At 40.9% G+C, this 26,585-nt stretch overlaps 1 protein-coding gene across 1 annotated transcript in view; it reads left to right on the forward strand.

Annotated features, from left to right (window-relative positions):
- Window positions 1-26,585, forward strand: part of MYO16 (myosin XVI) — a 481,192-nt gene that overhangs the window by 101,708 nt on the left and 352,899 nt on the right. The window contains exons 5-6 of the mRNA XM_038570035.1: window positions 14,028-14,136; window positions 22,122-22,246. Of these exons, the coding sequence (XP_038425963.1) occupies window positions 14,028-14,136; window positions 22,122-22,246 (234 nt within the window). The remainder of the gene's footprint in view (window positions 1-14,027; window positions 14,137-22,121; window positions 22,247-26,585) is intronic.

Genomic DNA, 26,585 nt, shown 5'->3' on the forward strand with positions numbered 1-26,585 from the left:
GCCTGTTGAGACTCAGGAGAATTTCAGCGACTTGTACTACTAGAGAAACTGAGGAGAGAAGATGAGGGAGTATCATACAGAAGATGTGATGTAGGAAAAGTACAGTCAAACTAAGATGCATGTGAATTTAGCTCCATCTGACCCGCGCCCCCCCTCCCCCCACCCCGGCCCCAGCGCATGTAGCATGGGAACCAGATGGCAGACAAAAGTGGTTCTACTCTTTTCTGTAGTAATTGAAGACTTTTAGTAAAATCATTGGGTTAAAAGTTTGAAAACTAGAAATCGGGTAGGAGTGTACATAGGAGTCAAGAATATATCTAGTAAAAGATGACATGACTTTTTTGGCTTGAAAAAGTAAATTAAAAAAAACAAAACAAAACAAAAAAAAACAAAAAACGGCCACACCAAAATGATGCCATAGGAAACCTAGTTACCATTCAGTATTTTCTATTGGCCTGGAAGTAAAAGTAGGATAAATCTGAAAGTTAATTTCTATATTAATAGAAGCAAGAGAGTCATTTGATGGTGGCATCTGCATGACTGTAAGGCTGGGGATAGAACGATAACTCTGCCAGGAAGCATAAGACTGCACAGCTGTGACAGCTGGGAGGTTGTGCAGCCGAGCCTCCTCTTAGGGGCTGTGAGAAGAGGTCCAGCTTAAAATGCTGCTTATCACACCAACTGATTTTCATATTCAGCAAGTATCGATTCTAGAATCACATTATTGGATCTAACTCTTGCTTGTCCCACTGCCCTCAGCCATGGGGACACAGTTACCTACCACCTGCCTCCATTCTCAAATAAATGAAAGTGATAAATAAAAGAAGGACCATAGAAAAGGGTCTGTGCATCCCCCATCCAGGCACATCCTGATGAGGTCTTTACAGACCATGCCTGGAATGCAGGTGTCTAGCTCAGCATTGCCCAGAGCCCTTGGACCAGGGGGGCCCCCAGCCCACTCTGGCCAATCCAGCATATGGAGGCTTTACAGTGCTCTGAGACAGGGTGGGATTCTAGGAGAGATAGTCTACAGGGACCCCAAACACCTTAGAAAAACGGTCTTACAACCATGCTTGCCTTGAAATGCAGGTAAAAGTTGAGGAAACTTTTCAGTGGAGTTGGAGAGAAGAAAGGACACCCTGCCACATGGGCATTTGGCTCTACCACAATCCAGTGTCCCCATCTCTGTTACTCCTCTGTGTAGAGGTTAGTTGGCAGTGTAAATCCTTGAGAGCAGAATGTTTGAGATTGGGGAGAGTTCATTGGAAGGTCACTGATAATGAGAAAATCTCAACAATGGAATATTTAAGGGAACTCACTTCTGTTTCATCTCCAAGTGAGATGACACCTGATCTTAATGATGATGTTGCCCAGGTTTATACAGTCAGTGACATAGCCAGGTGGGGATTCACCTGGGGTTGGTTTGTTTCTAGAGTTCACGTCCATCCCCATCTCTGCCACCCTTCTGTACCTACTGTCTTTCTTGTGCTTTAATGCCAATGGAGATTATTTTGTAAATTTAATTGGACTCTTTAAATAAACTGTAAACATCTTGAAGGTAGCTTCTTTGTCTCATGGTTTTTATACCACTTCTGTATCCTCATCTGAGAACTGCAGATACTAAAATGCAAAAGGAGACCTCAAAACCTGGAATAGAATTATGGGATTTCAGAGTTTGGCAGGGACCATGTCCCATCACCTTATTGAAAGAGGTACTTGAATGGTCCCAGGTGTAAGGATGGTCCGGGGCTGAGTTTGGAGAGGAAGCCACCTCTCCACCCTGCAGAACATCATTGATAGATCTGCTTAGCAGTCCTTGAATCCTGATGGATGTAACCTTTCCCTGTTGCAGTCAGATTTACCTGCTTCTCACAAGTACTATTCCCTGAATTAGTATAAGTTCTAATGACTATTTTAGAATAAGAAAGCCATCCTCAGTAAGCTATAAGCTGTCAATCTTCCTTTCAAACTCAGAATAAAAATAGAAATACTATTTTCAAAAATATCTCTGGTTAACTTATGATGTGAATTAATTAATTCATTCATTCATTCATCAAGTCCATTTTTTATTGAGAATCTGCTGTGTGCCTGGTGCTATACTTGTTCCCAAGAATATATGAGTAACAAGAAAAACAGGGTCTTTAGCCTTAAACAGTGATACTCTTGTGTAGTACAGAAAGTAAAAAGTGAATATAAACACTAATTTGTTTATCAGTATATGATCATTAATATATTTATATCAATGATTTTATGTATGCTGTGTATCAAATCTCAGCTTTGGGTGAGGGCTGTGATGGGGGTAAGTATGTGGACCAGGTCCTTGAGGCCCTGGGCACACATGAACTAAGATAGAAGGGGCTCCTCATAAGAGGCAGTGCCTTTGAAGAATATCACCTGAAATACTCATAAGTCACTGTGGATTTAGGGTGTAGTGATAAGAGTGAAGGAAATATTGTTGACACATTATGAAAGTGAAGTCGATAGTAATGCAGGTTTTTCTTTTCTTTTAATGTTAAAGAAGGAGAGGGAATTTAAAAATGACTCCAAGCCTTCCATGTTTTGGAAATTGTAAGCGATGGTGCAAACAAACACCAGTGGAGGAATGCTCTTCAGTGGGAGGGCCATGTGGTCCTTGTTGAATGTGTCAAGTTCAGGATCCATGAAAAATGCACCTGGAGAAGTCCAGGAGGCAGGTGATCCGGGACAAGAGAGAGATTGAGAGAGATTGGAAATCTTTGCACACACATCAAAACAGAGACCCTGGAGTAAGTCAGGTCAACCTGTCAAATATCAAGTCCAAAAAAAGAAGCATTTAAAAGAGGGTCTGAAGCAAACCAGTTAAAGGACTGTTAGAGAAACACGAATTGCAGAGAAGACTGGAAATGAGAAGCCAGATTTGGAAGGCCAACCAGAAACAGGGACTGTTGTGAAATCCAGGGAAAGCATGCCTTGAGAATTTCTTTGTGGATGGGGGAGCTAAAATTAACAGGAGAAGATAGCCATTCAAACATAGTAAAGCAAACGCTAAGGAAGTTGCAAACTGCATCCACAGCTGAAATGTAAGGACGTATAAACTCTGCATGGTTATGGATATTGCAGCGTGGAGCATTAAAACTGTAATAGAATATGCTAGACTAAAGGAAAAAAGAGAAAGAGAGAGAGAGAGAGAGATTTAGGGATGGAACTGTTAACTGCCCATATTCACAATTTGCTGGTAAACAGATCTGAAAAAGGCCGTATTTTCTCAGAGTAAAGAACGGAGTTTTCAGATTACCAAAATATGATTTTGTTGAAGATGTATTTATTTATTTGAGAGCAAGCGAGAGCCTGTGCACAAGTGGGGGAAGAGATGGAAGGAAAAAATTTTCAAGCCCATGCCCTGCTGACCTTGGAGCCCACCTCAGCTCAGGGCTGGGTCCCAAGACCCTGAGATTGTGACCTGACCTGAAACCAAGAGCTCGACACTTAACAGGGTGAGCCACTCGGGCGCCCTCAAAATATGCTTTTGAGAAAGTAGAGTACACTGGCTGGCATTGGAGAATAATTACATGAATAATCAATGAAGTGGGAAGACACTGGCTCATTTCATGCAAGGTCTTAGTAAATGAATATTGTGTGGTTCACACAAAACCATGATATGAAGGGAAATGAGTGGCTTAGTAGGTCACGTAATATAAGCGACTTGCACAAAACCTTAAAATTATGTTCAATTTACCCTAACCATAGAGGACTCTACTAACGTGGAACCCATGATTTCTTTCTTAGCTTTTTCTCAGAAACACTTACTCAATATACTTGCTTACAAAATTGTATCTTTTAATTGGATGGTTGGCCTTTAATTATATCGTGGCCATTCATTGATTCAAATGTTACTCAGGCTCGCTCACCAGGTAATCTTCGACTTGTCTAAAAGTTTTACTCCTCACTTTGACTTTAGTAGATTTGAAACTTGCCATGGACCCAAGGGAATGGTCATATGTTTTCATCTCCTTTCATAGTTTTGTTCATTGCTTATTCTGAAGAATATTATTCTCAATATAAATATCACATTTATTGTAGAAAAAAGAAATCCATAAATGTAAAGAAGAAAATTAAGTCACTAATAATTCTATCACATAAAGATAGTCACCGAACATGTTTTAATGTGTTCTGTAACCCGTCTTTCCTCTTCCCCACATGTTAGAATTTATACATTTATCTGATACTGTGTGTACATATTGGTAGCCTGTCTTCTTATACACACTTTCTGGACATCTCCAGGTCTTAGAGTTTTCTTCGACAACGTGGTTTAGCGATATGCCATTGGATCATACAAATGTCCTTAGTTAAATATTCTGCTATGTTAGGCATCTTATACAAATTGTCATTACTTTTCTTTATTTTTATGACACTGTTATTACATAATTTCATGATTATGGCAATAAATGTTTCATGACATAAATAATTTTATGTGCGCCATTGCTTTCACTTTAGGTTTCTATTTGTCATATAAACTGATGTTTTAGAAAGCCAGAGAGTTCTACAGGAAACTTGTCAGATTAGCCAGGTCTTTCCCATCAGCTCTTCCCTTCACATTTTCCTTTCCAGATACAATCACTTTGAACTCCTTTAGATGGTTCCTCTGGTTTTTATATCTATTTCATATTAAATAACTATGTTTCTTCGCTGCACTTTGACTTTCATCTTTAGTCTGGGAGATGGGGATTAAACTCTTAGGTCCCCTAATCCCAGGCCCCATCAGGTCCGTCTACTGCTATGTGCCCATCTTCTCCTTGTGTCCCAACAAACTTCTGTTATATGAAGAAATATGTACCAGCCTTGTCAGTAGGGCTGTAAATGCTATCCACAGCAATTCACCTGGAATTCATTAATTACCCTTTCTTTCTTACATATTTTGTAAACACACGTGGAATCATTCTGCAGTCGTCCTTTCTCTCCTACCACATGGCCATCAGGAAATCCCAGTGGATCTTCTTTTCATGCAGACAGAAGTTAGCCACTTCCCACCTTCCCAAAGAACTGCAGCAGTGCTACCCATAAATATTTACATGCTCCCAAAGTAATAATTATTGACATCAGGATGTTTATAGAGGGAGCTATAAAAATGTTTTCCAATATAATTTAGACTCATAAAATTTTAAATGGTTGTAATACAGATTTAAAAATTGTTATTACCATCAGAATTTACAATCATTAAAATCTCAAAGTACATTTTAATTATAATGGCTTAATACATAGTTCTTAATGAATGAACAGATTCCCCAAGTAGTATCGCCTACTACATTATCTGCCAACATTCTAGAATCAGGAGGAAAGTTGTGTGCTTTTAGTTTTCTGTGCTTAAACAATGGAAACCCATGGGGAAGTCTCTGCCTGAGACCAGAGATGAATGAACTTTCTGCCTCAGTTTCTTAAGTTTTCGTGATAGTGGACAGGTAGAAGGCCATCGGTCTTCTGGTTGGTCTGACTCGAGTCCGAGAGAGACAGCCTGCTGAGAAAATGGGTTCTTCCTTCTCAGCCCCATTCACTGGTGGTCATCAGGGGTAGTTCACTCTGTTTCTGTGGGCGCACACCCTACCTGACCCCCTTTCTCCCTAACTGCTTCTGGGCTTTCAACTGAGATGTTCAGCTGAGCCTTGGGGAAAGAGGTGGCGATTCAGTGTCTTGGGGTTTTGAGGTCTAACAGTTTGTTTCTTCACCTGATCCTTTGGGTGGCATGATATTTCAGAATGAGAGGGTTGGCTTTCTGAATGTACCTTATAAAGTAGCATTTCTGCCAATTGCCTAATTCAACAGTCATAACAAGTGTAAAACGATGCAGGGAGCAGAGAATACTTACTTTCTAAGAACACGAGCCCCTGTTTTTCCTGATTGCATTTGGTGGCCCTTTGGGTCTTTTGTTCAGTGATTTTAGGTTGCATTTTTGGGAGAGTCTTATGGTTTTGCTTGTCTTTTTATAAAAACGATTTGCTGTCTTTGTTCTGAATTGTTTGAAGCTTTGGCAGTTCTTTGGAGTTTGTTCTTGAAGATGAGCAGAATTGTGAGAAAGTTTTCTTTTCGTTCTCAAATAATTGGTTGTAAGCAATAGTGAAGGGTCTGTAGTGTTTTCTTTGGTCAATGGCTGGAAGACAGACTTTCACAAAACTAAGTAATAAGTTACCTACAAATAAATGAATTGGACAATTTTTTTGAGATCTCTTTCAGAAAGACTTGTAAATTTCTACTTCATCTTTCATTAAAGTGTTTTGTTAGGGACACCTGGGTGGCTCAGTGGTTGAACATCTGCCTTTGGCTCAGGTCATGATCTCAGGGTCTTGGGATCAAATCCCGCATCAGGTTCCCCACAGGGAGCCTGTTTCTCCCTCTGCCTATGTCTCTGCATCTGTCTGTAACCTCTCATGAATAAATAAATAAAATCTTTTTTTTAAATAAATAAAATCTTAAAAAAATAAAGTATGTTATTACACTTGGATTCTTTTTAAGGAACAGATCTACAAAGAGTTCCCTTATACATCTCAGAGCACATTGCACTTTTTTCAATAACAGTTATAATAGAAGACATTCTGGTATTTTTTCTGGTTTGCATTAGATGCTGCCCTTGGAGCTTTTAACCTTGTTGGACCTGCATATTCTGGGCATGACATTTTATAAGTATTCCTTGCCATTGACTGAAATTATTTTTACTTCCTCACTGCTGGTTTTTTTAAATATATGGTATAGTAAGAGTGAGGGGACGAAGGGAAGTAATCAAACCAAATCTACCATCCTTCAGCGTTTTGAGGAGCTGGGGCTGAACTTCCCTCCCTCTCTCTTCCCAGCTGTTTCATTCTGCCCATGCTATTTGGCACTTGAATTCAGGACCCAGCCAAAAACTGTGTGCAGAGAAGGATGGTTGATTTAATAGAGTATAGCTTATGGTTATCTTTACAAATAACATATTTAACAAGCTACTCTTTTTTCCAATTAATTTTATTAGTAGAGCTATAATTTCTTGAAAGCCTACTTACTACATGTCAACACTGTGCTGTGTAGGCTTACACTGAGGTGAACTGGCATCTTCATCAACTGGTAATAATTGGCTCCACTTTGCAAACTGAGGGGCAGAATTGGGTGTATTGCCCTTGGTCATGAACACCCCAGCACTCAGAGCATGCTCTGATGCCAAGCCTCATTTTGTTGTACCAAGAAAAATTCTCTCCTCTTTTCAAACACTCCTTAACTATCATGTGCCTGTTTTTCAGCTCCTTGAGTTCTTTCTTTTTTTTTTTTTTAAGACTTTTAAAATTTCTTTGACAAAGAGAGAGAGCACATAGGCAGGGGGTAGGCAGAGGGAGAGAGAAGCAGGCTTCCCACTGAGCAAGGAGCCTGATGTGGGGCTTGATCCCAGGACCCTCGGATCATGACCTGAGTCAAAGGCAGGTGCTTAACTGACTGAGCCACCCAGGCGTCCTGCTCTTTAAGTTTTTATGTTCTGTCTTCCATTTCTGAATAGTGTCACCAAACTTACCACCTCAGTGAATGCAAGATACTGGAAATACACCATTAAACTTTAATGGACTTCAGAAACCCCATTTAGACTTCTTGTTCTTATCTCAATACGTGTTTCTTTCTTTTGAATGTGCATTTCTTGTAGGATCGCAAATTGTATTGTTTATTTAATACGAGACTCCATGAATAGTGAGTGTTGTTGCACTTCCCAAAACAGTATTTTTGGTCAAATGAATTAAAAAAAATTGGAGACAATCTTTAACTGATGGGAGTCTGGATGACACAGGCACTTGTCAGGTGATCCCTCTAATCTCATGGTACAATTCCTGGTATCTTAAAACAAAAAGCTTGCAGAATGCTATTAGAATGGGCTCTGACCTAAAATAATTGCTCGTGCATTATACATTCGTTTGGGACAACCTTCATTTTTTTCCTGCTAGCACATAATGCAAAATTTTCTACAGAAAGAAGTGAAACCATCTGCAATTCAAAAGCACAAAACATCCGCTTCCAGAATTTTCTATTTTTCCTATCATGTTGGATGCCAACATTTTTATATTTAAATAGAATATTTTGTGGCAGGATATTTGAGGACTGTGTAAATATTCTATTCCTCATCAAAGTTTCGCTCAAACTTCCGCCTTTCCAGCAGCACCCAGGAAACAAGAGCGTTAGCATCCCATGACTGTCCTCTGAATCAGTTATTATGAGAGCGAATGCCAGGTTCTAACCTTGCCATGCCTCCTGCATGCATTTGTCAGTATTCTGTTGTAAGGAAGAGCTTTTTCTTCTCCCCTGTATTCAGGTAGTTCTGTGTTGCTTAGTATCACCGTGGACTGCTGGCTTCCTAGCTATAGTTCCATCCTGCAAAAGCCTGGCAAACCTCACCTCTGCCAGTGATCAAGGTTAACTTCATCAGTGATTGGGACCAAGAGACATCGTGTGCCATCTGATAGGGTACGATGTGATGCACGTGCCATCCCCTCTGTGATTTGTCTGCTGAAAACATTCCTGTAAGGACAGATGAGAGAAGATCTTGAAAAGACAGAGGGATGGTTCCACATTGGAGGGAATTAAAGAGAAAGCATGACTACACACATTGGGGTGGTGGATTGCTCCCTGAGTCAAGAGAAATAGCTATCAACAACACAAATGGAAAAATTAATGAAATTTGAGTATGCATGGTGGCTAATAGTATTTAATAATGCTGAATTTTCTGTGTGAGAATTACCCTTATTCTTATGAAATACATACTAAAATATTAGAGATAATGGGACATAGTACCAGTACCTGGCTGGCTCAGTCAGTTAAACATATCTAACTCTTGATTTCAGTTCAGGTTATGATCTCAGGGTGGTGGGATCGAGCCCCACGTTGGGCTCTATGCTCAGAACCGAGTCTACTTGGGGTTCTCTTTCTCCCTCTCTCTCTGCCCCTCCCCCTGCTCTTGCATGTGCATGTGCATGTGCATGCTCTCTCTCTCTCTCTCAAATAAATAAATCTTTTTTAAAAAAGAGAGATTCAGGAAAAATAAAGAGAGAGTGCGAAAATAGAGGGCAAGTATAAATTGGCAAATTTGGATAAAGGGCAGAGTATAAGTTTCTTAGAGTAGCTATAATAAAGTACCACAAGCTAAGTGGCTTAAGGCAACAGAAATTTATTGTCTCATAGTTCTGGCAGCCAGGAGTCTGAACAAGAAGTCGGCAGTACTGCACCCTACTGCGACCTCTGAGAGAGGCTCTTTCTTTGTCTCGTCCAGCTCCTAGCGGCACCCGGTGTTTCTGGCTGGTGGTGGCAAGGCCCCCAACTCTGCCTCTTTGTTCATGTGGCCGCCTTCACTGTGTGTGTGTTTGTGTGTGTGCGCGCCCGTCCCTGGGGCCCCTCATCTGGACCCACCTAATTGCATCTGCACCCACCCTGTTTCCCAAGATGTCCATATTCACAGCTACTAGAGATTAGGACTTCATTGTTTCCTTTTGGAAGAGGAGATGCAATTCAAGTCATAACAGGTTACACAGGAGCTCTTTGGGCTACCCTTGCGACATTAACTGAACTTGCACTTATATCAAAATAGAGTTACCAAAAAAAAATAGAGTTATCAGTAAATGTTAGCATGTGGAAAGTGGTAAAATTCCAGTATTAATGTGTTAAGAGAATTATTACTAAATGACAGGATTGGCAAGGATATTCACTGACATTAAATTGTTACAGAAAGCAACCAGTAAAATGTTTATTTATAAGATTGTGAGTTCATATGTCATCTGATAGGCAGTAGATACGAATCCTGTCTGGGGGCTGGGAGATGATATTTGAGTTCCATTTCCAACACCAAGGGACATAAGTTAGGACAAGCTGGTGTTTGGGTGGTGTGCCTTAGGGAAAATGTGTGCAGGGTTCCCCATAGGAACCATCCAACCCTCAACTGAAGAAAATATTTGAGGAGTGGGATTTTGCATGGATAACAATGATTATTTTCATTTCCCTGATGAAAACCAGTCACAATGTGATTGATTGTCTTGAAGCCAAACTGAAGAATTTGCCTCACAGGCTATATGGTACAAAGATAACATTTTGGTTGAGCTGTTCTCACTAATGCAAGTTTGTCCTAATTAGAAATTTCTTCTTTCAATAAGACCAAGGATAATGAGTGTTGTCAGTGTAAGAAATTTGACATCTGGTGATTGTGTGTGGGATATAGATGTAGGAAGATGTTTTGCACAAACACATGCATGTGTGCACATGCACACACACCTCCCAGGGCTTAGAGTACTCACAGGCACCAAATATAAATGAAAAAGTATGTGTGTCCACACTCTATTTTCACTCTCGCTATCCTTTTCACACAGCCAGTTCCTAAGCCATCTGTTTTTATAAAGTACAGCGTTCAGCTATTTTAAAATAATATATGAGCTTTAGAAAATGTATAGTGATTGCTTAGACAGTTTTTCTTGTACCATAGAGTAAGTGAAACCTTGGACATGCTTTGTCCTGTGTTTGAAAATCTCATCAAAGCCCTCACCTCATCCACCTTCTCATACTCTGAAACAGCAAAGGGGAGTGGACACCCAAGCTGGCCAGGCACAGTGAAATGTACCCACCAGCACATGGGGGAAATGAAAGTTCATGGTTACTATTGGCACCTACATTCTGCACTGAAAATAGGGAGTCCTATATCCACAAAAACACTGTAATTAATATGTGTACCAGCTCAGGAGCACTTTTTGCCAGCTTTTATACTCCGTGCTTTAGAAAACCATTTAGTTGATTCAGCATTAGTGGAATGAAATTTGAAATGTAAAAAGAATGTTGGGTTTTTTTTTTTTTTTTTGAGTATTTAAGAATATCATGTCTGGAAGAGAAAAAATATTTTTTTTTTTTTGAAAAAATATTTTTGAATACATATTCTTTTTCAAATTTCCATATTAAAAATGGAAAATGTTAAGGTGAGATTTTTATTGAATGATTTATTGGCTCTCACTTTGCAAAATTTAGAAAATCATTTTGTACTACTGAGTAGCTCAAAGTATTAAAAAAAGTAAGTACCAGCACAATGCATTATAAATGTTACTAATTCCCAACCCCACAGGCCATTTCCTTTCCCTATGCTAGAAATTAGACTCTCCTGATGATATTAAGGCAGGTCTCTGACATTTTGAAGAGAAATCTTACTTTGCACATCCTCAGCCCCTCAGTTCCAGTAGGATCCATTAACAACCAAAATTGCACGTTAATACTTGAGCTAGTCACGTGGAGAATGGTAATCAGTCGTGATTTTATCAATGGTGGTTTTTCCCATTTTTGTTTTCTTAATAGATGTACAATTTCAGAAGTGTATACAGCTTCTTAGGGGATCTTTGAGGATGAATGTTCTTACTGCACGTGGCTCTGTCTGTCTAGGGACCTTTCCCAAGACCAAATGGTCAGGCACCGGGACCACTGTAGGTGGGTACTCCTAGCCTGTCCAGTGGTGGAAGAAAGAAGAGATGGAGAAGGAGGAGAGGGTGAGAGGAGAAAGGAGAGAGAGGGAAGGAAGGAAGGAAGGAAGGAAGGAAGGAAGGAAGGAAGGAAGGAAGGAAGGAAGGAAGGAAGATGGAAGGAAGGAAAGGTGAGTCACAGATGTCTACTTGAAAAAACAAAGGCAGGAAACATAAGTATGCATATAGTGATTTTGTAATTTTATTCATGTACCTTTGAAAATAAAGGTCAGGCAATTTAGTTAAAAGTTATGAAACTTATAGTTCTCTGCCTTAATTTTTAATAATTAGCCTAAGTTTAGTTTTTGGCTCCTATTTTTTTTTTTTTTCGGTAAATCTTTTTTAGTGCCTAACATGTGCCAGGCACTATAACAGGTGGGGGTGGGGGAGAGTGTCACAGGGAGTAGGAATAAGCTGTGTCTTAGATGAGGGAAGTTTCAACCCCCAGGGAAGGCTGGCTTCTGTACAGGGGAGAATGCCTGGTAATTGAGTAGCACAGACTGGTGAGTGATGTCATTGGAATTACAATGAATGAGCCCAGCTAAAATACTGAGCATCAAGTATCAGCTTCAGACTTACTTTGAAAGAGCCTCATTGCTTCTTATACAATAGAAAGTGTTCTCTCCAAGTATCCCATCTCCATCAGCACCAAGTTGTTCTCCTATTTATTTTTGTTGTTATTGACAAAACAGGTTTCTCAGTGATTTTCACTGTTGCCTTATCTCCAGATGTTTGGCATAGATGAGATTCCAGCTGAAGCATTTATGCACTGGGGAGAAGGAGAACACCTTGATTTACTTCTACCTATTGGTATTGAAATCAGTAATGACACCCTGTGGTTCTCTCTCTTAATTGGTCCTTTAACAATTGATACATAAATAGGTATGCAAAATCTTACCTTCCTGGTTGGACCCCAAAGGATAGGACTCCTTAGTCAAGTCTACTTAACAATATTGCCTGGAGTGCTTTCTTTTCAAACTCAGAATAAGTGTAAAAAAAAAAAAAATTAAATGTACTAAAAAGACGATTTAAAGTCTTAAGGACCTTAAATTTACATGCTTCCATAGCTAAGTGAAAAATCTGAAATATAAGAACCTAATTTGTTCAAATACGGGAGTATCTCGATATTATTATAGAAAATAAAATGTGGTGCACTCTGAGTGGTGAGGTGAGCAATATAGTTCTCTGCAGGGCACAGAGTAAGATATGGACTAGTTTGCCACCTTGATGTACCTTTAGTTTTGTCTTCATAGAATACTCAGAGCAGTCCTTTGGAAACCTTGTGTGGAATCGGTAAGGTATAGGAAAGCTGCTTAATACAGATATAGAATAACAGAAGCAAAACCCCATATATCAGTATGTCAGATTATGAATGTTACACACTGTTTTATGTAACGATAGGAATTCAGCAAGGATATGAACTTCAGTAACGTTGGCAGCCCAGAATTGTATTCAGTAAAAGGAATAGTGTAAGACTTGCATTTCTCTGGCCTGAGATCAGTGACTTGTCATTGGGAGGTGAACCCTGAAGAATCTCGGTCAGTGGGGAGATGTTCACACCATGCCCTTGGAGAAAAGATGCAAACCATGCCTGATAAATTTTACAGAGCTCATTGAAGATTTATGTGATCAAATTTTTCTCAAAAGGAAAGGATATCTGTCATTGTATTTCAGCTGGGATGAGTGGTGGCGGGTGGGGGGGGGGACATGCATCATCAAAGGTGCTTGATGAAGGGTGCTTTGAAGCTAAAAGATGTGTAATGGCCATACTTAATATACTTCATCTACTAATATCTACAGATTGTGCTTTTTTCAGAAAATCATTACTGGAAAGAGGAAAACACACACACACACACACACACACACACACAACTGGAAGCCGTTAGCCCAAGCCTTTATTAGAACATGGTAGTGTGAAAATAACTTTCAGATGACCTTCTGAAGAGAGCAGGATGCTTGAAGAGCTTATAAGGTAGTTTGGGGAAGATCGGTCAAAGTTCATAGAAAAGTTCTCCACAGAGACTCTCCGAAGATGTGGAGAACTTCTGCTGCATTGGAAACAAAGCAACCAACACAGAGATGTAGTTGTCTCTGCAGCCATGGATTGGATGTTTGGGGTTTAGCAAGAGGGATGGGGAGAAAGATTTGGGGATGAGGCCTAGCAAAGGTCAGTTGAACGTTTTCTGGGACCCCTGAGTGGCTCAGTGGTTGAGCGTCTGCCTTTGCTCAGGGCGTGATCCTGGGATCCTGGGATCGAATCCCACATCGGGCTCCCCGTAGGGAACCTGCTTCTCCCTCTGCCTGGTCTCTGCCTCTGTCTCTGTGTCTCTCATAAATAGATGAATAAATAAAATTCTTTAAATAACCCATTGGAGTTTCTCAGAAATTATTGACTGCACTGTATTTGTCTTAAAAAAAAGCAATTAGTTTCCTGCATGATTCTACAGGGTTGTATCTAATACAGATTTTTCCAGACCTGTTTTCTGACCAACATAGAATGGAGAGTTTTGATCTGCTTTCTCTGTTAATAGTATCCATGTTATAACTGCTCTTTTTTTCTTACAGGCTGGAGCCAACGTCCTCCTGCAGGATGTTAATGGAAATATCCCATTGGATTATGCCTTAGAAGGGACAGAATCCAGCTCTATCCTGTTGACCTATCTCGACGAAAATGGTAGGCGGATGCTCTGAAAACGGTAGCGAGAGAGATTTAAAGACAGCACGGTAGTTACAGGATCTCAGGTTGATGTGCTTGACCAGATTACGTAACAGGAAGTATTTTTTCCTGTATAGCCTTTCATTGTTCCCACCACGATGCATTGTTGGTTTAGCCCATGCAGTTTTGCAAGGCAGCAGAAATCTCGAGGCCAGCAGGGAAAGAACATTTCAACAAGCATGTGAAGTCCATAATTAGTGGCCCTGAGTTTGTGATTATAATCTGCTCTCCACTGGGAGGGCATGGGAAGTGAACCAGGACAACTGAATTTTGAGTTAATGAGAGCAAGGTCATCTGAAGTGTGTTCTCCTGGGAACGGGTGGTCCTTGCAAGAATGACACGCCAATAAGTGAGGGTTTCAGCCAAGGGCAGCGTGCACGGCATCCCAGCACCCACCGTTGGTGATGCTTGGAAACCCAAATGTTGGGAGAAAGCGCCTTGGTCACGGTGCTGGCCTGAAAGGACGAGCCTGAGCTCCCAGATATATTCCCTGACAAAGAATGTTTAATTGCACAGACTAAACGTATAATTTCATGAGTAAGTTCAGCATTGGCAAAGTGGGAGGTATTTGAGATCCTGAGCCCAACAGAGTATTAAGCCGAAGAAGTCTGCCACTGTTTTTTCCCTCTTTCTGTTTAGGTATAAATAACAACGAAGAAATTCTAATCCCTTCAAGCATGTTCTTTTGTCAGAGAAAAGGTTTAAAAATTTTAAGAGCCACACAGTGCTTCTGACTCTGTCTTTGCTTCTAAGAAAAGCCCTCACATCTGCCTCTTTGTTCTCTCTGCTCTTTGCCTCCTCCAGATTGCTTGTATCCAAAGGTTTATTCTGAGGATGGTGTAGAATAATAATAATAATAGTACTTAGCAGCCACAAGTTCTTTAAACAATTACCTCATTAATTCTAAAAGCGGGGTAAGTACCATTGTCTTCGTTAGGGACCGTGGGAGCCAGGCTGTCCCGCTGAAGGTCACAGAGTCTCCCGACTGGGTGGCAGAGATGGCGCGGGGTGCACGGTGTGGCTCCCTCCCCTCCCCGCTCATGTCTCGGGCCTGCTCCTTACATGAGGGTCACACTCAGATCTCTTAACTTCTTGTCAGCGGTGACTTGTTGGGGACAGATTTGATCACTTCTAAAGGGAGCGAAGCTTGAAGTGATGCACATCCCACTGCTGTGAAGTGAATTATTTGGACCTTTGCAAAATGTGGACATGCAGGGCCCAGTTCTGAATTCGCATGAAGAACTCAGTCGTGTATTATTAGATGAGCCAGTTCTATTTTACAGTTTGCTGCTCTTCTTATTGTGGGTTTCTGATAGCCACCATGGTGAATATTTCTTTTGGAAAATTGAAATTAAGTATCTTGGTTTGCAAAAGACCTAACTTGACTTATAAGCCTTTCCAATTCATCCAAGGATTTTGTTTGATAAGAAATTTTAGTATTTGCAAAAGCAGTACTATCTATTCTCTATAAAGAAAAATAAGTGTATTCCTTTGACATCGATCCCTGGGTGGCGCAGCGGTTTGGCGCCTGCCTTTGGCCCAGGGCGCGATCCTGGAGACCCGGGATCGAGTCCCACGTCGGGCTTCCTGCATGGAGCCTGCTTCTCCCTCTGCCTGTGTCTCTGCCTCCTCTCTCTCTCTCTCTCTCTCTCTCTCTGTGACTATCATAAATAAATAAAAATTTAAAAAAAAGAAATCTCTAAGATTTCATTAAAAAAATAAATAAAAAATGTATTCCTTTGAGAGGTTGTTTTTATTGTTTATTTTTCCTTTTCTTGGAGTGTGAGAGAGGGCATGAGCAGGGGTTAGGGGAGAAGAGGGAGAGGGAGAGAGAGAGTCTCAAGCAGGCTCTACACCCAGCGCAGAGCCTGATTCAAGGCTCGATCCCACAGCCCCGAGATCATGACCTGAGCTGAAACCAAGAGCCAGATGCCCAACAGACTGAGTCACTCAGGCTCCCCAAGACGTTGATTTTAACAACGATTAAGGGGAAAAAAAGAGGAGGAGGCATTGACTCTGAATGGTTAGAAGAAAATCTGTCACGATGGTGGCTATCACAATGAGTTTGTAAAATACATGTTTGCTGAAACAAGTTCAATTTAATGTCTCCTCATTTTTTAATTCTGTTTTCGTTTGTCACTGCTGTTGCCCTGGCCTGTGCCTCCCACCCATCTGCCCCTCCCTCATGTCATTCATTCTTCTCCCCTTCCTGCCAGGGTCCCTCCTTGCCTTATCTGTATCAGCTGCCGTGCTTGCAGGGAATACTGTCTCATTCAATTTATTTTCTGGCCTCTTTGTTGATGCACATTTTAGAGTTATCTGCAATGACAGCGTGGGCTGATAACCTCAGAAATTTCTAATACTCCATGACAAGATTTTCATTATTATTTGGCACTCGGTGTTTTTGAACTGCATTCTTAATAACTCGGTGGTTGCAAATCCTCGAATTTCACGGTGCGGCCCACAGGTTCTAGGCGGAGTAGTTATCATGCCCTCACATCAGGACGCATGTGGCAGGAGGCAGGGCAAGGTCGCGTGCAAGTTGATTACATGGAAAATCGCTGGTCACAGGTTCTAATTGTACTGTCACCACCGACATACACAGTACACCCAGGCACAACAATTAACCTCGGCTCAACGCCTGAGCTTCCCGGGCTGGAAAACGAGACAGCCGCAGAGGGCTGATGGAGTGCTTGATGCATATTGGATCTGCAGTACGGGGCAAACCAACTGGCTCCTGCAGAAGACAATTGATTATAAAATTATCCAGCGGGCAGCCTGGGTGGCGCAGTGGTTGAGCGCCACCTTCGGCCCCCGGGGTGTGATCCTGGAGACCCGGGATCGAGTCCTGCGTCGGGCTCTCTGCATGGAGCCTGCTTCTCTCTCTGCCTCTCTCTCTCTCTCTCTCTCTCTGAATAAATAAATAAATAAATAATCTTAAAAAAATTATGCAGCAAGGAAAGGAAACACCGTGGGGGTAGCCCAGGGTGGTCCAAGACACGTGCATGGCTTGGGGAAGGAAATTTCCTTTTCACTCCACTCCACATGGGTCATCAACCTCCCCCCTCCTGGGAAAGCCATCCTTTTAGAAAACGTAGCTCCCATTTGTTCCCTGGAGCTCCTGATCTCCCCTGGTTAGCCCACTGATGTTCAGCTTCTGCCTCTGCTGGAAATGTCCCTACAAAGAGTGCCACTGCATCATTGGCCCTCTGTTGGCTGGTCACCTGTTCTCCTGCTCTTGCATCTCACTGTGACATTCAGTGACCTCCTTCACACTGTTCAGTGAGACGTTGCTCCCCTGCCATTGCTCCCATGCCATGTCCATACCCTTCTCCATTCTCTCTCTCTCTCTCTTTTTTTTTTTGGATGTGCCCTTTGCACATGCAGATGCCAAAATGTTTGTGGTTGCCGGAACTTTGTCTTTGAGTCTCTTCTTCCGTCACTCCATATGCTGTTTCTGGCTTATCTCACCCCCCATTCCTTGTGTTGTGACCACCTGCCTGCTCCCAGGAATACTCCTGCAGCTCGGATATCTTTGAGGACCTTCTGCTGGGCAATGAGCAATTTTATCAAGTATCAGACAATTGGAAGTAACATGCCCAAAATAGAAGTTACTGGTCTCCAAGCATGGCTTATCAATATTCCATTTTACCCTTATAGGCAGGAATCCAGGTATCCTAGTGTCACTTTTCTTTTCCTAAATCTCTCACATCGAATTGTAACCAAATTTTATCGATTCTACTTCCCTGACATCCCTCTAATACGTCTGCATCCCTCACCAATCGTGCTGTTGCTGCTTTAGTTAAAAAAACCCTGGGCTTTCTATTTTGGAACAGCCTCAGAAACTGGTTTAGCTCTCCCTGATTATTCTTCAGAAGACTCCCAGATTAATCAGTTCACAGTGACCTTGTATGTTTTTTCTGCCTAATAAGCTTCATTCCAAATGCTGTCCCTGCACCACCCTCTTGAGAATCACCCAGTGTTAGGGTGGCAGTGCGTTCCAGTTTGCCGGGGACAGTCTCTCATTAATGCCTCTGGTTAGAATTGAGGGGTAGGGATCTGGGTGGAGGGTTATAACACCCTTTGGGCTTGAACATGTTTATTTTTCTTTGCTAGAAGCATCTGCCTTTACCTGCCTGTTCAGAGTGTCCTTAGCTTTTGGATTTCTTAGGAAGCTTAATATGGAGACAAAACTTAGAGTGAAGAATTCTAGGAGGTGAGAGAAGGCCATGCTACCATCACAGGGTGGCGGATCGTATCTTAGCACAGTGGTACAGTTAGCGATATACCCCTGGCACAGAAGGGATAAGAGAGAAAAGGAAAGTGGAATTGTTACAAAGACAGTGTCATCTTAGGAGGGACAGTTAAGGAGAGTTAAGGTAGGGTTTGGGCTGACTTGAGGTGTTGGTATGATTTCAGCACAAGCACCCCTCAATGGTATCAAATGGAATCAGGCAATAGTAATTAGTGTCACATGTAACAACTTGCAGATTTCAGGCAGATTATTTTGTTTCTTATTTCCTAGAAGAAAATATTTCTTAATTCCTGTCAAAGTAATAAATCTAACCAGGACTTATATTAAGGTGTTTCAGAAAACAGGATGGAAATAAAGCTTAATGTTTTTTTAAAAACACACATTTGGCTGGTTGCCCATTACAAAATAGACTTACGATGTCTAAAGTAAGCGTTGGTTGTTTATTTCCTGGAGCCACTTAAGAACCTTGCTTGGCTAAGAAAAGAAGGCATTTCTGTTCTTTTGTCTAACTGAAAACAGACTTCTGCTTTTTGCCTGAACATAAAACGAACATCTGAAATCACAGTTTACTTGACATCATATTTGATTTGAAATTAAGTTTCAAAATAATAAGACAGAATATCATACTATTCCCCTTCTGATATCTTCACTATGGCTGAAGTAGATCCCTTTCTCATGACAGGTCATAAGTGAGCTGAAATGAGTGATCTCTAATCTGTTTTTAATTTGTCTTTTATCTTTGAGCCCTATTCTTCTATCAGTCGTTCAGCTTTGACGATGTGTTTAAATAATTCTCTAAAAGATACATACCACTCCAGAAAACCTGGCCACATTATAAAGTTAGAATAATGTAACCATCAGATTCTTCTGCTACTTCCAACTGTGCAAAATTGAACACTGACATTTGAGAAATAATATTTTCCAAAATTAACTCACATGTCACATTGCATCATCCTAAAAAGAACAGAGTGATAGTTTCATTAGTTGGTTCTCAGCAAACCTCAAAGCAACTCTTAAGAATAATCTGTTAGATCTTCCAAAATGACATATGGAGATTCCAGAGCAGGTCATCAGTGCCCCCTTCGTGTCTCTACTAACATACGTTTGCTTTGGACAGAGTACTTGAAACAAACTACATTAGCCAAATAGTGTATTTTGCTTTATTTTGTTTGATTCTTGCCTCCTTTTTATTTTTATTATTATTATTTTTTAGTAATGTATTCTTTATTTTTTTAAAGAATTTATTTATTTTTATTTATTTTTTCAAATTAGTGTTTTCATTTTCTTTTTTTTAATAATAAATTTATTTTTTATTGGTGTTCAATTTACCAACATACAGAATAACACCCAGTGCTCATCCCGTCAAGTGCCCCCCTCAGTGCCCGTCACCCATTCACCCCCACCCCCTACCCTCCTCCCCTTCCATCACCCCTAGTTCGTTTCCCAGAGTTAGGAGTCTTTACGTTCTGTCTCCCTTTCTGATATTTCCCACATATTTCTTCTCCCTTCTCTTATATTCCCTTTCACTATTATTTATATTCCCCAAATGAATGAGAGCATACACTGTTTGTCCTTCTCCGATTGACTTACTTCACTCAGCATAATATCCTCCAGGTCCATCCACGTTGAAGCAAATGGTGGGTATTTGTCATTTCTAATAGCTGAGTAATATTCCATTGTATACATAAACCGCATCTTCTTTATCCACTCATCTTTCGATGGACACCGAGGCTCCTTCCACAGTTTGGCTATTGTGGACATTGCTGCTAGAAACATCGGGGTGCAGGTGTCCCGGCGTTTCATTGCATCTGAATCTTTGGGGTAAATCCCCAACAGTGCAATTGCTGGGTCGTAGGGCAGGTCTATTTTTAACTCTTTGAGGAACCTCCACACAGTTCTCCAGAGTGGCTGCACCAGTTCACATTCCCACCAGCAGTGTAAGGAGGGTTCCCTTTTCTCCACATCCTCTCCAACATTTGTTGTTTCCTGCCTTGTTAATTTTCCCCATTCTCACTGGTGTGAGGTGGGATCTCATTGGGGTTTTGATTTGTATTTCCCTGATTTGCCTCCCTTTTATTACAAAGAAAAACACTCCTAAATGAATGGCATGGAATCCAGGTAGCAGGAAGCTGAGTAAAAATGACAGCTCATGTCCATTGAGCTGGCCGCAAGCTGGATACTGTGCTCGGTGCTTTCTGTGTTGTAACTCATCCTCATAATAATTAGTGAAACAAAAATTATCAGCTCCATTTTGGAGATGGAGAAACTGAGGCAGGGGATACGTTACCTTCTCCCATTGGCCCTAGAAGTGAGTACAAGACACAGCACTAAAACCCAGGCAACCTGACCCCTGAGGCCTGTGCTCTGATGTTTATCTGGCTCTAAGAGAGAGAAATGTGCCACGAGGCAGAGGTGCTGGGCTCTGAGGGGAAGATGGCAGCAGATGTAAACAGACTGAGTGCCCTCTGGCTATTGGTCAGATCCTATAAGTAGTGCCTGTAGCTTCACTCCTTTGGGATATATATTATTATCTGAGTGACTGTGTATGCAGAAGACTAGACAGGTTAAGTTCCTTTCCTAGAGTTGCCCCAGGGAGGATCAGCCACAGACCTGCATGGCCAGGGGATCCACCCCCATGTTGGAGCTCTGGTCCCCTGAACCCTGCCCTCCTCCTCGTTTGTGGCACAGACACAGTCAGATGAGACACGGAGAGAGAGTATGTGCTCAGAAGAGCAGCTGGTTCATAGCAGCCACTGGCTGAGAGACAGATGTTGATCATCATCACCATCATCATCGTGATTACTTTCGCTGAGAATAAGGTGGATTGTTTCCCCTTAGTCAACACCTGTGATGTTTAGGAACCAATACGGGGAACGGGATGTATAAATGTGAAGATATGAGCTACCGTGGAGATTCATGATCACGAAAGCTCAGGTTAAAATAAATTCTGAACAGGGGTGAGCAGACCTGAGCTTCCCGTGGCCACACCTTCCTCGGTCAAGTCAGATGGCCAGTTCTTCACTCCGCTTTAGTTTATTTCTCTTTATTGACATGAATAGTCATGAAATGCTTGATTGGAGTATCTCTTTAAATGTATTTTGAAAGCTTTTGAGGTCTATGGGAGAGTTGTGAGAATAACATACCCTTCATCCAGTTCCCCCACATCAACAATTTACACGGCTGTGCTATGTTTGTCCAAACTACGGAGTCAGCGTGGCTACAATACTATTCACTAAACTATAGGTTTATTTGGATCTTTCCAATTTTCTCACCATAGGTAGTTTTCTGCTCCAGGATACTACATTGCTTTTAGAAGCAACTATTTTGGCCAGGAAATTAAAGAGAACAAAAACTGTATTTTATCACTCAATTCAGTTCAATTCAAATACTTCGAGCAGTGCACCTTGATGATTTCTACCGAACCAGATAAGCAGTGAGAGTCTGCCAGGTATAAGGCATCACATCACATCTTTGGGATATAATAAGAGGAAAATTATTCAAGACTATATTCTAGCTGAAAATAGAATGCATGCCGAGAAAAACAATTAAACAGACTTTGAGAATTCAAAATAGAAGAGGGACTTCAAAGAAGAATGTGTTGAAAGAACAGTAAGATAAAACTAAGGGTTGCCCCCCAGCAGCTGAGAAGCATCTCTGCCTTCTGTTTGAAAGGCTGTTTTTCCCCTAGGAGTGGATCTGACCTCACTACGCCAGATGAAGCTTCAGAGACCAATGAGCATGCTAACGGATGTCAAACACTTCTTATCAGGTGGCGGAAATGTTGATGAGAAAAATGATGAAGGAGTAACGCTGGTAAGTCTATGTAACTGACTCTGAAATATTGCTTACGTAGAGAATTTCAGTTGATTTCTACTACATAGAATTAGATACCATTAACTTGTAAAACTATCTTTTTTTCTGATTTAAAAGTACTACATATTTATTGTAAAAATCTTGAAAACACATGAGTACCCAAAGAGCAAAACAGAAATCATGTGTGTCACTGCTCAGAGAAATCCAGGGTTTCCAGGTTGGTGTATTTTCTTCAAGCCTTCCTTCAATGTATGTTTAAAATTTTAGAATAATTTTTGTGCATTACTTAATGTGATTTTTGAAATAGAGCTTATAGGAGAACGTTTTCATTTTAATTTTAAAAGAAAAAATTATGGGTTACTCCAGTGAATGAATTTCTGAATCCAAGCAAAATCATGTCATTACTTTTTTTAAATATATAGCTGAAAGGCACAGTTGTGGTAATGTAAAAGAGAGTACAATTAAATTTGGATTAATTCTAATATAAGCATAATGTCTAATCATGAAAATTAAAAAAAATCATTTGGACTATAAACCCATAAAATGTACTTGAGCTGGGCATGCTGGTGTTAAAGTTAATTGTGGTGTATATAAATGTATTGTGGCTCAGGGAAAAGATTGAGAAAAATTAAACTAGCAGATGGGAGTATGACCCTTGAAGCATGGGATGTGTAGAAGTGTCTGGAACCAGAGATACTATTTTTACCATGGAAAAAATAAGATGTGAGGTTGAACACAGTGATGAGAGAAGTGACTAGTCTAAATGGGTAAAAGTGGTGTGAGACCTAGTACAATTTTAGATTTGTTAAATGCAAATCAATCACCTTGAGACATCCAATAGAATAATCTTCCTAGATATTGATTTTGGACTTTGAAATATAAATTTCAAAAGTCTATCAAAAACATAATGCCAAGTTATAAGCAAAGAAAACAAAGCATGTTTAGAATTTATTGAAAAATCACACATTCAAATGGAAAAATATTGTAATTCAACCTTTTAAAGAGACATTTATTAATCACATCCTGTGAACAAAATAATAATGAACAAAACCACAAAAGTCCTGTTGTGGGCTCACATTTCGCTGTGGAGATACATAATATACAATATAAATGAGCTAAATATATAGCAAAGGAGAAATAGTAAAGACGAAGACAATGACATGCTGGGTGTATTGTTGACATTTTAGAGACATACAGTTAAGATGTCACTGACAAAGAAATTCAAGTAATGACCTGAGAGAGGTCTGCACACATTGCAGGTGTGCATGGGAGCATCCTAGGCTGAACATTGGTAGGTGCAAAGGCCCTGAGGCAGGTGTGTTGTGACTTGGAAATAGTACAGAGCTAAGCAGAATAAAGGAAAGGAGGGAGGTAGCTGGCCCAGATTGCACAGGGTCTGTATAACTGTGTGAGGACTCTGTAGTTACTCTGTGATGGGAACACATCAGAGGGCTCTCAAGAGAGCCAGGTATGGTCCTACTTCAGTTCTAAGAGCATCACTTGCTCTGACTGCTTTGTTAAGGATGGACTATCAAGGGGCAGGGCTGAAGCCGAGAGTTCAGTTAAGAGACTTTTCCGGTAATCCAGTGGTTGGTGGTGTGGACCAGACAAAGCTGCAGGAAGCTGAGAAGGTGAAAAGTGGCTAACTTCTGTCTGCATGAAAAGAAGATCCATTGGGATTTCCTGATGGCCATGTGGTAGGAGAGAAAGGACGACTGCAGAATGATTCCACGTGTGTTTAAGCTTGAACAACTGGAGTGATAGAGTTGACATTCAATGACGAGAAGGCAGAGGACAAGGACAAAACGAGGTTAGAGCAGGAACAGCTTTGGAAACATAGAGCTACAGGTGCCCCTGAACCATCTTCTTGGAGATGTTGAGTTTGTGGTTGGATCCTGGAGTCTGGAATTCAGGAGCAGTCTGGACGGCAGAATCAATTTCGCAAACACTGACATCTATGTGACATTGAAAGCCTTGACCCTGGATGAAATCACAGATTTGATACAGAAGGAAGAAGAATTTTGGACCAAGCCATAGAGCTTAGGAAGAAGAGAAAGATCCAGAAATGAGACTGGAGGGAGGAACTCCCAAGATGGGAGGAAAAGCAGAAGAATGAGATGTTTCAGGAGCCAAGGAAAGCAAGTATGATGATGAGGAAGATGAGGATAAGGAGGAAGTGGTTGACTATCAGATACCACTGAGGGGTCAAGTGATTGGAGATGGCGAATTGGCCGTTGGACTTCATATTGTGGAGGTCACTGGTCTTCTCAGCAAGGGCAGCTTCAGTGGGGTGGGAGCCTCAAAATCTAGACTAGAGTGGGTAATGGTTCTTTTAACACTAATGTCTAACACAGAGCAGAAACCCAGTAGAACTTTGTTTCTCTGTTTGCCATCAAATATTACATCTTCATATTTCTTTTAAAAAATACACTGCCAAATAAAAATAGTATGAGTTTCAAATACCACTAAACAAAAGGATCCACCTACTTCATTTGTGAAACTGTTGAAAGAATCAATAGAGAGCAATAAATTGCTATTGTGTTCAACCATCTTCAATTTTGACATTCTTTGTGACCTTTTTTTATTGAGCAGAGAGCATAAACGTTGCAAATAATTGTTTTGTAATAACTAAATGATCATCTTTGAGCTTTTTATAAGGAAAGTAACAGTGATTGGAAGGCAAGGAAGCTGTCCCTGGAAGATCACAGCATGTAGCAAGTGGCAGTTTAGATCAATTCTTGTGTCTGAATTGGTTAGACTATCGTGTTAAGGACTGCCAACCCAGAGGTGTCCTCTGGATTGTGTGTTTCTGTCTCTTCTTGGTGGGAACAGTTGAGAAGACATTTGTCCACAAATTTCTAATCCTCAGCTGGAATATGATTGTGGTTCAAATTTAGGCATAATTTCCCACACATTTAAGTTGTACAAAAAAGATAAAGCTACAATTAAAAAACAAAAAAAAAGGCCTGTTATAGAGCATATGAAAATGGGTTCCTGAGTTCCAGCCCATATATGCTCTTCGAAAATTCTGCTGTAATGACTTTCAGATACATTATTAAGGTGCTAGTTCTTTACTCTTTTGTCACAGAATTTGATAGATAACATCTGGCCTTGGGACACACTTACTTGGTTTGTTAGAAAAGAATTATTCATGATGTGCAAACATTAAGCAATTTTATTTTGTCTCCATTTGTTATTTCGGTGGTGCCAATTCATTCCTTACTTCTGGATGAAGTCTTAGCCAATGCCTTCTAGCTTTCTAGCCATTTTTAGGGAATAGACCCTTTATGGTTACTTTATGTCACAACACATAGCCTCAATTTAGAGATCAGAGTGCCTGGTCCTATATAACCATGAAAGTCCCAGCTTGTATGAAGTCAGGGTTCACTGATCTTTTTTTATGCCTTATTACCTTCTAAACCTCTGGTGTAGCCATGGATTCCATGTCAGAATTGTGTTTTTTTGTATTTTTTTTTAATTTTTATTTATTTATGATAGTCACAGAGAGAGAGAGAGGCGCAGAGACACAGGCAGAGGGAGAAGCAGGCTCCATGCACCGGGAGCCCAATGTGGGATTCGATCCCGGGCCCCCAGGATCGCGCCCTGGGCCAAAGGCAGGCGCCAAACCGCTGCGCCACCCAGGGATCCCCAGAATTGTGTTTTTAATGTAACAAAGACGGTGCCTCGAATTACAAAGAAAGCCAGTTATATGGAAACGTCATAATCCTAATATTAAAATTAAATTTGTGATATGTAATGCATGTGCTTCTTTATTAAGGCACTAAGTAACAGATATAACATTACCATGATTTTAAGAGTAGATTTGAAGATGGGTGATATTTGGAGGTGTATGCTATGACAGCAATGTTATAGGAGCATATTTCTTTTGATGATAGCAACATAGGTATGTAGCCTAGGTTCACTATTGAAGAATTTGCTAAATTTCAGTTGGAGCTAGAAAAAAAAAACTAATCATTTTTTACTTAAAACCCAACCAAGTTTGCAAATCCCCTGAATCTCTCCATAGATCCTGCAGGGGCTGGTGGGCTCAGGTGTCGAGGATCCTGATTTCAGCGAAATCTTGAACCTGCTGTGGCAGAGTGTTGCATCAGACTAGGGAATCCATGGAAGGGAGGGCGGCCATGGACATCTGTTCCTCTCCCGCCACTGCCTCTTCAGTGTCACCGAAGTTGAGAGAGAGGAGGGGAGGAGACAGACAGGCAGAGACACAATGAGAGCTGGAAGGTTTTGACTTGACCTTCCTTGGGAGAGTCTCCTGCTCTCTGGGCAAGAAGCTGACCCCTTCGCTTGTGAGGATGTGGATGTTCTTCATATGTCA

This window comes from Canis lupus, chromosome 22 (genome assembly GCF_011100685.1).
Source record: "Canis lupus familiaris isolate Mischka breed German Shepherd chromosome 22, alternate assembly UU_Cfam_GSD_1.0, whole genome shotgun sequence".
In the NCBI taxonomy this organism is placed as follows: Eukaryota; Metazoa; Chordata; class Mammalia; order Carnivora; family Canidae; genus Canis; species Canis lupus.